The sequence below is a fragment of the Mytilus californianus genome, unplaced genomic scaffold (genome assembly GCF_021869535.1).
Source record: "Mytilus californianus isolate M0D057914Y unplaced genomic scaffold, xbMytCali1.0.p SCAF_6, whole genome shotgun sequence".
In the NCBI taxonomy this organism is placed as follows: Eukaryota; Metazoa; Mollusca; class Bivalvia; order Mytilida; family Mytilidae; genus Mytilus; species Mytilus californianus.
This window is the reverse complement of record NW_026262712.1, coordinates 17,132,897-17,146,696: the sequence shown is the minus strand read 5'-3', so window position 1 is coordinate 17,146,696 and position 13,800 is coordinate 17,132,897. Positions and strand designations below refer to the sequence as shown.

The 13,800-nt window shown below is 29.9% G+C and overlaps 1 protein-coding gene across 8 annotated transcripts in view; it reads right to left on the bottom strand.

Moving 5' to 3' along the window:
* The window catches only part of LOC127705752 (uncharacterized), a 67,531-nt gene that overhangs the window by 10,257 nt on the left and 43,474 nt on the right, over positions 1–13,800 (bottom strand). For 7 of the 8 annotated variants that reach the window (XM_052210102.1, XM_052210101.1, XM_052210100.1 and 4 more), the window contains 5 exons: positions 10,685–10,910; positions 9,018–9,050; positions 2,873–3,012; positions 1,744–1,828; positions 1,292–1,433 (listed from right to left, as the gene is read on the bottom strand). In XM_052210102.1, coding sequence (XP_052066062.1) covers positions 1,292–1,433; positions 1,744–1,828; positions 2,873–3,012; positions 9,018–9,050; positions 10,685–10,910 — 626 coding nt within the window. The remainder of the gene's footprint in view (positions 1–1,291; positions 1,434–1,743; positions 1,829–2,872; positions 3,013–9,017; positions 9,051–10,684; positions 10,911–13,800) is intronic. The other variant, XM_052210103.1, reaches the window with a different exon arrangement.

Sequence of the window (13,800 nt, the reverse complement as noted above, 5' to 3'; positions counted from 1 at the left end):
TTTGGACTGATCAAGATTAAAAAGGTGAGGGTTTTGCTTATAACTAGTTTAACCCTGCCACATTTTCATATGCCTCATCAGTGGTTGTCTTTTGTCATTCAGGGAATTTGGTGTTAAAGACAGATCATTGATAGTCACTGTTAAAATCATTATAAAACTTTTCTAGACTCAATTGATTGATTTAGAGCTAGTCATTTGTCTGTTGTTGAAGACCGTTTTTAATTTGTTTTTTTCTGTGTTGTTGAATTGTTGTTTTATTGACATATATTGACATGTATGTGTATACATATTTGTTTAGGGGCCAGCTGAAGGACGCCTCCCGGTGCGGGAGTTTCTCGCTGCATTGAAGACCCATTGGTGGCCTTCAGCTGTTGTCTGCTCTTTGGTTGGGTTGTTGTCTCTTTGGCACATTCCCCATTTCCATTCTCAATTCTATATCCCATTTCTCTTTATATCATTGGAATGTTCGTACTCATATAATATCTTTATAATAAGAATATGTTTCCATAGAACACCATGCTTAGCATGCACTTTCATGTGTATATGTTTAGTAAGTGAAATCCAAGTCAAAATCATAATTTAGAATCAAAGGAGTAGTTTCACCAACGGCTTAAATTGTCCCTACGATGTTAATGTTTTTTCATCAACCAAATTACTACAACTTTCACATAGAAATAAATGTGATAATACAATAAATACAAATAACTTATTTTTTTTCAGTTCAGATACAAAGTAATGGACACTTTATTATCCATTATTTGTGGTCCCATTTTTCCATGATTATAACAGTTTTTCCCATAGTTTATTTCAGCCGCAAAAAAATTATGTCTTGGGATTCAATATGATTATTGACACCTTTTGGTTACAGAACATTGCAGATTGTAGGTTGCTCCCAATGTTTTCTTAAAGCTTTTAAGTCCCCAAAATGCCAAAAATCATCATATTTTAACAAAATATCCATAAAGGGAAGACTTTGGAGACCAGAATGTACTCTTATGAAGAAATTTGTTTTTATCAAGCATTAATACTTTTGAAATAGATCCATTGAAGAACAAAATTATGAACTTTTTGATATTCTATGATAGAGTTAAAATTCAAGGCCATATATGGCCAAAGGTGAACCTTGCCTTTGAAGATTTCTCTTAAAAATGACCATGTGTACTAAGTTTTTATAAAACCAACTCATCCAAATAACACACAAGTTAGCGTTTGTGGTCGGTGTCTATTAGAGATGGTATCATAATAAATATATCACATCTTAAAAACAACACAGGTATAAAACTGATTGTACCTTGCATCACATAATTTAGCATGTGTTGGAGGAATTCTGTTTGGCGGGTATGCTAACCGATTCACCTCCTTTTGTGTAATCTTTGGCTTTGATGACTGACTAGATACTTTCTTCATCTCTGAAACTTCACCATCTTCTTTTTCTGAAATATACAAAGAACACTCTGTAAAAGCTAGTTGGTCTTAGGCTAAATCAAGATCATGATTGGCTATTTAAGGTCCCTGGCAAAAAAAGTGAACTAATATTCATATAGTTTAGCTGAAAAAAAATCTTCAATTCTAACTACAATGTGTGAGTGTGTTTTTTTAATGAAAATTGACTCACCCTTATTCAATGATATATTTCAAAATGTTAAAAGCTAATTGATCACCTTCCCATCCTATTCATTACTATACTGTTTACTTTAATACACTTAATTTATCCCTCTTTTAAACAATGGTAAGTTTACTAACCTTCTTGTTGTTTAGTTAGCCTTTCCAGTTGTCCTGGGAAGAAATATTCTATCTCTTTTTCTTTATGATATTCATATCTCCCTTGCTACAATAGAAAACATGACCAGATTTTTTATTTCAATTTCAAGTACTGGTAAATATTTGAATGTTTGATATTTTAAACTTGAAATTTGAAAATGTCATGATTTGTAAATTTTGTAAATTATAAAATTTTACTAAACAAACATTGGCGAAAATTTAAATAACTTTGTTTAATTCATGAAATTTTTCAGTAACACAATGCTTTTTTCAACTGAGATGTCACAAAACAATTAAGGAACAGTTACTTACACCAATATTACACTATAGCAATTTAAATGAATTGAGTTTAATTTAGGGGACAACTATTTGATAATCTGGTGGGCCAAGAGGTTTTTTTCTGGATTGATCATTTATTTTCATCTGTTGCCACGCATGTTTAACTTTTTTCCATGGCTTTGCCGCATGAAAATTTATTTTGACTTTTGTACACATTTGTTTCCTGTAGTTTGTATTGCAGAATATTCTTTGATGTAATAAGATTTTTATGCTCTCAATCAATCTAATTTTAGTCTCACTCTTACCTCATCAAGGTTTTTTCAAGGACTATGTGTTGTGCAAATGGAAATTGTATCTTTCGTTTTTTAAACCTATGATACTAATTCAGCTAGCACAATAATCTGTATATGGTACATGCAAGACCAATTACACTGACTCCAAATGCCAGTATTTATTTTCTGGTAGCTATTTTGGATTTATGTCTGGGAAATCATATCATATTTTTTTTGTGAATGGGTTTCTTGCTGTCAAAATATTTAGTGACAATCACAAAAATAATAATGCAATATTTTCTATCTGTAGTAAAAGAAAAGTTTAAAGTAAAAATTCCATAACTCTAAAAAAGGGAAGTCATTTCATGAATGTAGCTTAAAATCCACATTCATTAGATTATCTGAATAAATTTATGCAGCCATACAATGTGAAATTTGGATAAGAAGATACTGTGTAATCCAAAATATTTAAAATGGACAATTATTTTGTGTGGAAAATTGACCATATATTTCCTTGACAAATACACCCACATTTCCTTTTGTTCAAATATAATAATTACCACAGTTTCCATATCAAATTTGAGTTTGTCGTAGTTCTTCTGTGTTTCCTCTAATTCAGCAGCACTCACAGCTTTGGCAGTCCAAACTTTTTGTGGAGAGGGAATATAAGGCTTATCTGACAAGTCTGGTTGAGTTCTTCCTGAAACAAAACACAAAATAAATGTTAATAGCACTAAACTTTTGGTAGACTCGGGAGACATTGTCACCTAAAAAATGTCATCCTCAAGTCCATGAACAATTCATTTTTACCTTTGATAAATTTTAGTCATAAGTTTTCTTGTGAAAAAAGCTACTTGGTAATAGTCTGACATGTTCTCCCAACATTGAGATATAAAGAGTTAGTCATGCTTCTTCCTGTAGTCAGGAGAACTCTGACATACATGTACACCTTACAAAATGATTCTATGGATAACCGTAACATGAAAACCTAAGGGGAGTCAATACAGTTTCAGGGGAGATAATTAGTAAAACAGTAATGAATGTGCAAAATCCTGTAATTACTGGTTTTGTTTATGATGACATCATTATCACAGGACTTAAAATTTGAAACCTTATAACTACACAGAATTACACATCTAATAGATACAAAAGAAACTTTTAGTCCTTTTTCGAAGAAACAGAATATTTGATATTTGTCAAGAGTTTTTTTTAGATATTTAGATATCAGGATGAAACTTTGTTAAACTTTCCAAACATTGAAAAATGATTTTCCTGGAAAATTCAGGCCACAAATGGAAAATGCATTTCCAGGAACAATTTTAATGTTTTCTCTAAGACCCCGTTCACACTAGCATTTTTTTTAATGGATCTAAATAAAACCAGTTAGTGTTCACATTATCCTTAGTCATAACGATCTCTATCGGTCTAATCTGAACCACTGCATTCACACTACAATTAAAAATGCAATCGATCTGACCTAATTACCCGTAAAACTGTAAACATTGTTTATAAATAGAAATAATTAATCAACTGTATGTGTTGATTCACCGATACACATACTAGAAAAAAAATGAATGAAGTTATACTATAGTCTCAGTTTTGAATCACAAGTCCAATTTTTTAAGTGTTTTTTAATTTTGAAACAAAAAACTGTAGCAAGGAAGAAATACTGAGATTCCTGAAAAAAGGAAAAACTCAACACAGAAGAAAAGAAGACACAGATTTCACAAATTTGCTACGGCGAAGACAACATTTTTTCAGTTCCTTTTTACTTGCATGCATGTACACAAAGGTCTGTCAACAGAGAAATATGAGTTAAACGGCAACGAACCACCGATATATACAAGGATGTGTAGTTTTGTCGCTAACGTGAGGGTACCCAAATTGCACCTATTTTGACAGTTTTTTCACCTATGTTTATTTATGATCCAAACAAAAGTTTCCATTCTGTGTTTATTTTGTAGATGTATCATTATTCGCTATATGGTTCCACCAATTTAATTTTTGAATCCATACTGAATCATAAAAAAATGGGTTTGAACAGATCTCCAAACGATCAATGATTCTGTAATGAGTAGTACCCAAATTGCATCCATGCTAAAATTCATATCCTCAAAAATCGAATTACAAATAATTTGTTTTATTTCTTCAAATATTTGGAACAATTTGAGATTAATCTATGCTTACTATTCATCTTTTAAGAAATGGAGGCTTGTAGCATATTTTATTTGCTCATTTTTAAAAGATGACCTTTTTGTGGACGTTGCATGGCGACGTTTCCGTATATTTTCCTTTACCAGTGAATATTTCATCTATTGATGTATACTGTGAACGTTTTGTGTATATTTAAATATATTTACCCAAGTTGAAAGACATGCATAATGTCAAATCATAAAAATACAAATTGTTTAGTCTCTAAGAAAACTTGTAAGATTTCCGCTGCTACTTTTGCTAAATAGGTGTAATTTGGTTACTCGGTGCAATTTGGGTACCGTGACGTTATACATGCGCATTAATTATTTTTGATTCAATCGTACTAGTTTAAACCGATCTCTGCGTTCACATTTAAAGTAAGATCGGTTTACTTTAGATCGATTCAAACAAACTACCTCTTTTGGTGTTTTAGTTTAGACCGATTGAAGATCGGTTCAAAGCGTTCACATTGGCCATTAAATCGATCTTAAGTGAACCGATCTAGTTTAAATCGATCTAAATGTCCTAGTGTGAACGGGGTCTAACATAAGCAAAGTAACACATACTTTGTATGTATTCATTTCAAAATTTATAACGAAAGCAGATTCGTGTAAAAATAATAGGAAAATGACAATACAAGAAACTTGTTCAACTGTTCCATAAAGGTCGGCAAATTTAACATGTGTTGGCATGTTCTACAAAAATTCTCTCAAGTTTCAAAATGAAACACTATTCCTGGCATGTAATTTTTGCTGATGAAAATTTATCATAGCTTTAAAATTAAACCAAATTGGCTAACTTACACTTGAAAATAATAGTTTCAGAAAATCTCAAATGGTTCAAAAGATCAGTAAACCAAAGTTTTGCCTAAATCTAAGTCTATCTGCTATGACTTTGACCTTTAACCTTTTGACCCCAAAAATCAAAATGTCTTCCTCAAACTTTGAAGCTGTATCAAACCAAATTTGGCAAGGGCTCCCTTCCTGAGCACCTGAGATCACCCTCAGTTTTTTGTGGGTCAAGTGTGGATCAGTCTTTACTTTTTGTGAAGTGGTTTGTGAACTTGTTTTTTGTTTCGTTGTCTTTGATTTTTGTAATGGTGTTGTCAGTTTATCTCCACTTATTTAAATGTCCTCTTGGTATCTTCCTCCTCTTTTTTTTATATGGTCAAAAAGAAACAGCAGTAAACCAAAATCTTGTTGAAATTTCAGTCTATCTATATTTACTGTGACCTTTGACCATTTGTTCATACAAGCAATAGGAGTCTTCCTCATCTCCTGGAGCATTATCAAACCAAGTTTGGTAAGATGTTGTTTAGGGCTCAAAAGATTTGTCCAGGAACCCAAATGTTCCAGACAGCATTCATTATAATATAAGCAGAGTTCAACTTTGTCGCATCTCAGTTAAAATATATGTTTTATATGTATATAAACCCATAATTTAAATTTTCTATTTCACACTGTACATTAAAGTAACACATTTTGAAAGAGATTTTAATTCAGATAATCTATATCAGAAACTTTAGTCTAAAACTTCACTAATATGAAATTCACATATAAATATATAATAATCTAATATCAGATTCATTCATGTGTGTTATTTAAAACAAGAAAGCAATTTCAGATAAAACGAAAAATTATCTTCAAGGTAAATAATTAAATAACTGCCACCATAGAAAATAAGGTCTTAGTTTGTCAGCTTATTGATACATAATCTAAATTTAACACAAGTATAAAACGTTTCATAATTCAAAATTTAACAAACTCGTTAGATCTATTTATAAAGAATAAGTGATTACAATTTTTGAGAGTATGTCTATACCTAGAATAAGTTCAAGCAAATTTAAGCTGTTAATTGTCATTTAATAAATAAGCCAAATGTAATATTTTGAATGAAAATTCATCATTTCTGAATCTAATGCATTCTCAGTAATAATTCCAAAAGCATAAACTAAAACATTGAGATTAGTTGACAACATAATAACAGTGATTATTCGACCAATAATGAAACTTAATTTCATTTTGGTTCACCAAAAGTTGTAATTTTAATGGTGATTGATTAATAATGTTGTTTGTACCAGTAATTATCTGGATCTCATTCAAGTAATTTGTGATATTCTTTTGACTACACTTTCTTATTTACTAGATACTGTTTTGGACTGCACAAGGTTTAAGATTTAAAACAATTTAGCAATGTACTGTTTGGATTCACAAAAACATTAACAATTTAACTGTAATTCTAATGCAATTCATTTAGAATGATTATTTTCATTGGACTTTGACTTTGACTTTGACTTTTTGAAGGGCTAGATTCCACGTTCTACCAGTCCGTAACTAAGGACAATACGCGTCCCTAGGTAAACTCAATTTGCGACAGTAAAATCTATGTTTTACGAAGCCCAAGCTTGAAATATAATACAGTTATCTCCTAAATTCATTTGTAAAACATATATTTTGGACATTTAAAATGTGCAGTTTAATCAATATTTAAGATATTTAAAATTTGCTGTTTTGGTTGTAAAATCATGTTTGTGTATATCTTTATTCCCTATATCATGTATATAAATATATTTATATGAGATCATAATATATCAGTTATTCATACAGTTTACAATGGATTTTTTTAATTTTGATGCATTTTAAATAGATAAATTTAGTACACAAAAATATTGACAGTATTTTTAAGAAATGTATACTTGCATGAAGTGGATGAACAATATTTCAAAATCAGGAGAAAACTAAAGTGTATCTAAATCTAACACATAGAAATTACAATTCTAAAATCTGAGACTATTTCACCAAGGAAAAGTGTATTTTTCATTGGCAATAATTTCATATGATTGTGTTTAACAAATCTATATTTCATTTTCTATAAGTTTTTATAATGCTAAATTTCAGTGTTGAGATGTATATGTCAAAACTGAGTATTATCTTGTTACAAATATTACATGTTACAGTATCAAAAATGTCATAATTAGGCATTCATTTCTAAATAATTCTGGATAAGGTATTAAGGTATACTTGTGAAATTGTTTTTATCACCTTTAAAATATTGAAGAAGTTTGATTATCAGTCAAATAACAAAGAAATAGCACTTGAAAGCTAATAAGCCATTTCCTATTTTAGATAAAATAGATTTTATTTTTTTTACATAATCATATCGTTATTTAAAGAGGCAGTATCTTCTGTTTTCAAAAAATAATTGGTTGACACTTTTTTTCAAGAATATAGTAAATTTTGTTTATAAAATATGAAAAAAAGCTAATTTTGTGCAAATCTTGATGTTCTTTTCGGGAAAATGTACTTTTGATCAAGAAGGTGAATTTTAAACAGTCCAACATATTCATATAACCCTAGATCAACTTCATAAATGCGCAGGCGTACAAAGTTCTATTGATTAAGAAAATGTGTTTACCAAAACAACATGTAATCATGGTAGACCCACAATTTTGACAAGTTCGGCTAAAAAAAGGATTGTATAGAATTTTTAGCAAGTTATGCCTGGACTATGATAAATATAGGGAAACAGTGATACTGGAAGAAAAGTTAAAAGGCCTAAATGGACTTAAATTTGCAACAAAGTTGCAAAAACCCCTTCTGAATGAACAATAATGACTAGCACATGACTTTATAATCAAATTTTTTTAGAGAAAGGATGAAATAAATGAGATTGTGAGTTTGTTGTAGAATTCATATTCATGACTTTAGCAATGTTGTTATTCTTAACACAAGATAAGTGCTGAAAAGTGAAATTGAAGTTATTATTTCTTTTCATATTTGTGAACTTGTGCTTCAAGAAGGTCTAGGTCATAGCTCGTGACATGAATGTACATTCTTGCATAATTAATGAGCACTGGTCTAACAGATGACATAAAAAATTAGGGTTTTTGCTCTTTCTTACAGTCATTAGAGTCTTGAAAATGACACAAAACATATTTTTTTCATTGATATCCATAAAGTTACTGCATTTCCATTACTTTAGAAATTCATGACTTCCATAGATTCTGTCTCTGTAACAGTGTTATTGATAAAAAAGTATCTATAAGGGAGCATAGTCCAATAACTGGAATTAAAAGAATAACCCCTCCCCTTATGTTATCTATTTTGATTGGTTAGGTAGCTAATAATATAAAATGAATGACTGTTTGAAAAGAGTATTTTGGGGTTTTGAGAAAAGAAAGATAGATCTGAAAAGTAATATTCTAAAAATATGTATTCATTTTACTATGAACTCTTTTTATTTGAAGTTTTAATGACTATGCCCTACCATTGGGCTACTAAGCTGGGAGTTAGTTCCCCATGCAAATAATATGATCAGAGCTGGGCAGCAGATTGATATCTAGTACCCCTATTAATCAACAAGCAATCCAGTCTGGTCAGGACTTAACAAACTACAATGAAATCAATAAGCCAAACAAACAATTAACCCCTCCTTCCAACACCTTACCCTGTATGTCATCTTAGGATCAAAAAGTCAATATCTAAAATCTTGACACCATAAAACAAAGCTTACCTTTAGGTTTTCTATTTCCTAAAATTCCTATACCTGTATCAACATACTATTAGCCTTTAAAATCATTACCACAATATCGATACATTATAAAGTCAACCATGAGGCTCTCGTGGGAAGGAATTTTTATTTTATTCCAAGATTTGTATATAAAATCAATTCCCTTTACTTTTTTCATTTTGAAATATCAAAAAATGTTTTACAACATCACATATCACAACCAGAGTTACTGCCATTTATCTTGTATATCTACTTGGAAGCACAATGATTTTATGTGCCTGTTCATAGTCAGTAATTCAATCTTATTTACTGATTGCAATATAGTCAAGGTACTCAACAGCGATACAATGCTTTGTAACCTTTAATTGTTGTAAACTTGTGTTCTTGGATTGTTGTCTTATTATTTGGTCTTTAAAAAAAGTACACAAAGCCTTAGAGAAAATTAAATTAACTAATGGAAGAGGCTTTACAGAAAACTATGGTAACTTGGCCTTACAAAATTCAAAAATGGCTATTTTTATAAGAATTTGCAAACAACTTTGGAAGATCTCACTTTAACTAAAAATTGAAAAAACAATTACAGTAATACTTGCTAAAATGTTATTGAATGAATATGTTTAAAAGATGTACATTCCTATAAAATGCATGTGAAATGGGTGAAAAAAAGTCTTAAAATTTTCTTAAAATCCTTAAATCTCCAGAACAAAGCTATAGATTTTACTTAAAAAGTTGCCATGTTCTGGCTACATAAATGTTAACCAATCTATTTCCAATAAAATGAAAAACTTTTTAAAATGTTTTATGGCTAAAAAATACATGGACATTAGGCTAATTTCAATGCTTTGTTGTTATTTTTTCACCAAGAAATCCACTTTGACTGATGTATATTGCTTAAACTAAGTTTGTGATTCTAAGACTTTTTTTACATCATTAACATAGTAATTTTTCTGGAAGCAACAGTTTACATATCTAAGAAAAATGTATTGACTAGAATTTGAGGAAGGAATTTTACAGATAATTTTGAGAAAGTTTTCCAAAGAGTGTACTTGCATTCTATTAATATAAACACATTTTAAATATTTTGGCTCATTAACATCATGGCAAGTACAGGTAACACTGCTAAATTATTTTTTTTTCTCCATTTTTAGTTACAGTTCAGCATGTCTTAAAAGTTGTATGCAATTATCTGTGACAAAGCCTATTTACTGGTTCTAATCTGGTTAAGACAAAATAAATATCTTGGACTGATGAAATATAAGGCTTCATTGACCTGACAGAAAAAAGAAGTTGACTTTTTCTACAAAATAGAAATTAATCTCATCCTAAGCCTCGTAATAAAATCAATGGATGGAAGTATTCAGTGATGGATGATAAATTATTCCTTCAGGTTAAAAAGATCCATGAAAAAAGTTTTTAGATAGATATATTCATTTTTAATCAATTTTCCTTGATTTGTAATGAAATAATCATTGAAGACCTAATACTGTGAAGCAACTAAAGGATAAATGCTTGGACTGCAATTTTCCTGCAATTGGTTAAGAAATCAAATGGATTTTAAAAGTTCATATAGTATGAAATCAATCCCCCTTATTCAATATCTAAGCTCTTTTCCTATCAAGATGCTCAACTTTTTATACTATATAGTGTAATATGACATATGTATTACTAACCTATTGCTGCATTTGCACTTTTGACTTTACGATTAACAATTTCATATGCTGTCTGAGCAGTAAACTCTGGTTGAGGGGGTGGTGCTTCCTGCTCCTCGTACATTGACAGGTCTGGTGCAGTCACTGGACGATCTCTTATATATCCTGCTTTGGCTCGATACAGTTTCCGATGTGAATTGATCAGTTCTGATTTTAAATATCTGTATTTTAATTTCTGATCTCTGGCCTAAAATACAAGTTAAGAACAAACAAATTAAATACCTTTCTTTACGGATCTTGAAGTTGTTAATATATATATATAAGTGCTTTCTGTCCTATAAAGTGACAGAACAAGTAAATATTTGTTCTTTAATCTTCAAATTTGATCAAATTCAAATATCCGTTATTTTCAAGATAATAACAATTTAAGTTCAAATGATTGAACACTAGAAAAAGGGAGACAACCCAATTTCTTAAATGAAGAAAAGTAATCAGTTAGCTTGTTCAGTCTATGTTTTTAAAAGAAGGAAAGGGTCAATTTTCATCAAATGTCATTGACATACTGTTGTAAATTGTCTTGAATTGTCCAAACAAAACAACTGATTAGAACTGCTTGTTATTTCTAACAATGAAAAAAATTACATTGAATAACAAAAAATGTCCACTAACTTAGAATAAAATTTCTTTTTTAATATGCAATGTACATATATTTTGTTTGATATATTTTTTAACCTCAACGAATAACTCTGTCCTACTTAGCTGCAGAGATGAACATTTTTGTTTCTTACTAAAAGACTAATGACACCAAGGTTATAGGTCACATTGGAAAACATTGCAATAAAAATTTATATAAAATATAACAATTATCATACAGCCATAAAATCTAACAACATTAATTTATAACATTCCTAGTAATACAGACACTGAATATAAACTAGCCAAGACAAATCAAATGTTTTATGTAAGTACGGTATCTTTTCTATTTTTATTGTTTACATATAAAGACTTCCATGAAGAAATTTTTTTAATGGGTTATAAATGTAGGCCTATTACAAAAAAATTATAGTACTCATACAAAATAAGTAGTAGGATTCCACCTAGAAACTAGTAGGAATGTAGTAGGAATCCACCTAGAATCAAAGATTCTATATAGAAAGTAGGTGGACATGGAAAATGAACAAAATTCTGACTGGATATTTTTATATTCTTACTAGCAAAATACTACTATCTAGCTGGAATTTTAAAAGTCTGTATGGATTTTTTCTGTTTTGAAAATCATTTTTTCTGTTTTGAAAATCTTAAGTGGGAATTTGGACAGAAAATATGATTAGATTATTCATTTCCCTGATTCCTACCAGAAAATCTTTCTACCTGGAATCTTTTTAATTATCTTAAACTGGAATCCTGTTTGCTAATGACACAAATTTTGCTGTGTTAAATGCAACCAAGTTCCAGTTCACAAATTCAAAAGTTGGAGGGGAAAAGAATGAAAAGTTGTGTTGGAACACAATGCTGCAAGGGTCAAACAACTACAATATTGAAATGTAAAAAAATATGGCTCATGTAGACTGAAGGTTATTTTTATACTTTTAAGATGAAATTTTTTATCTGTCTGCTAAATATATTTAGTAATCAATTTATTCAACAATAGTGCATAATTTTACTCATTATTTGTTCATAACTCTTAATTTCATCTAAGCAACATTTTTGCTAATCTACATGTACATGCATGTATAACACAATTTCTAGAATGCATACATTTCAAAAGTCCTTTTTTTTAAATGAATATATTCCATGCATTATTCTTTGTTGCTGAGATTCAAACTTGAATGATTGACCGAGTTGTGTATTTGTGAATATACACTTACATTTTGTATATTTTTAGATTCCTACTAGAAAATGTTTTCGAGTAGGAATTTTATTTTCCTGCCAAATTATTCCTGCTAATTTGAATATTCCTGGTAGGAATATACAATATTCCTACTAAGAAATTCCTGCTAGTTTAAATTTTCTGGTTATTTTCTGGGTAGATTCCTACTACTGTCTGACTAGAATATCACTCTTTTCTGGTAGGAATTCAATGCAATATTCATAATATATTCCGTGTTCATTCTGTGTGGAATATTTCATACAGGTACAGGCAATTGAGTGTATAGAATATTTACTCAGAAGAACAAGAGCTAAGTCTTTATTTACCAAGTTTTAAATTTTGAAAAGTCAATCTGTTGAATTTCCTACAATTCAGTAGCTCATGAAAGATTAAATGAATTAAATACATAAAATTGTTTGTATAACTTTACGATGGGTATAATTTGAACATATGTACTAAGTTTCAAGTTAATATGACCACAAACTACTTCAATCCAAAACTTTAACCCATCTCATTTCTATGTTCAGTGAACCATAAAATCTTGGTCAAAACCATAATTTGGCATACACATTTATCAGTTCACTCCAAAATAAAATTGTGTACTAAGTTTCAAGTTGATGTGACCACAAACTACTCTAAACCAAAACTTTAACCACTTTAACCTGATAGGGGATGGACAGACGCACAAACCAGAAAAACATAATGCCATCTACTACCGTAGGCAGGGCATAATTATGTGGATATACTAACTTATTCTTATTAGCTCTACAATAATAATGAACAATGCTTATAAAACATTAACACTAAACCATAAGTGAATGAGAAATATGTCATTCAATTCCCTAATTTTTTATTTTAATCTGATGGCAGTTAATGAATGTCCTCTTTAAGAATAATAGCCCTTTATCTAAAATAATTTTTTCTGTTTATTGTATGAATTGTATATAAATAATATTTTCCAATCACTTATGGTGCAATGATCTCTATAGCTCTTCAAAACATTTCAAAACATTATGTTTACCCCAGAATCAAACATTTCAAATAGTTCATCAGAAATGTTGTTTTCCTGTTTGAATAAAAAAGATACATAAAAAATTAATATCCAATTTTGTGACTTTGATGTTGACCATATGAACCCTCTATGAATATCTTAAACGGGTAAATACAATAATAATTGAATGATCTTTTGACCTTTTGGGATGACTGGAGTATAGTGATATGGTCACCTTGGTCTTCTTCCATACAGCAGTAAAACCCTTGCCAAATT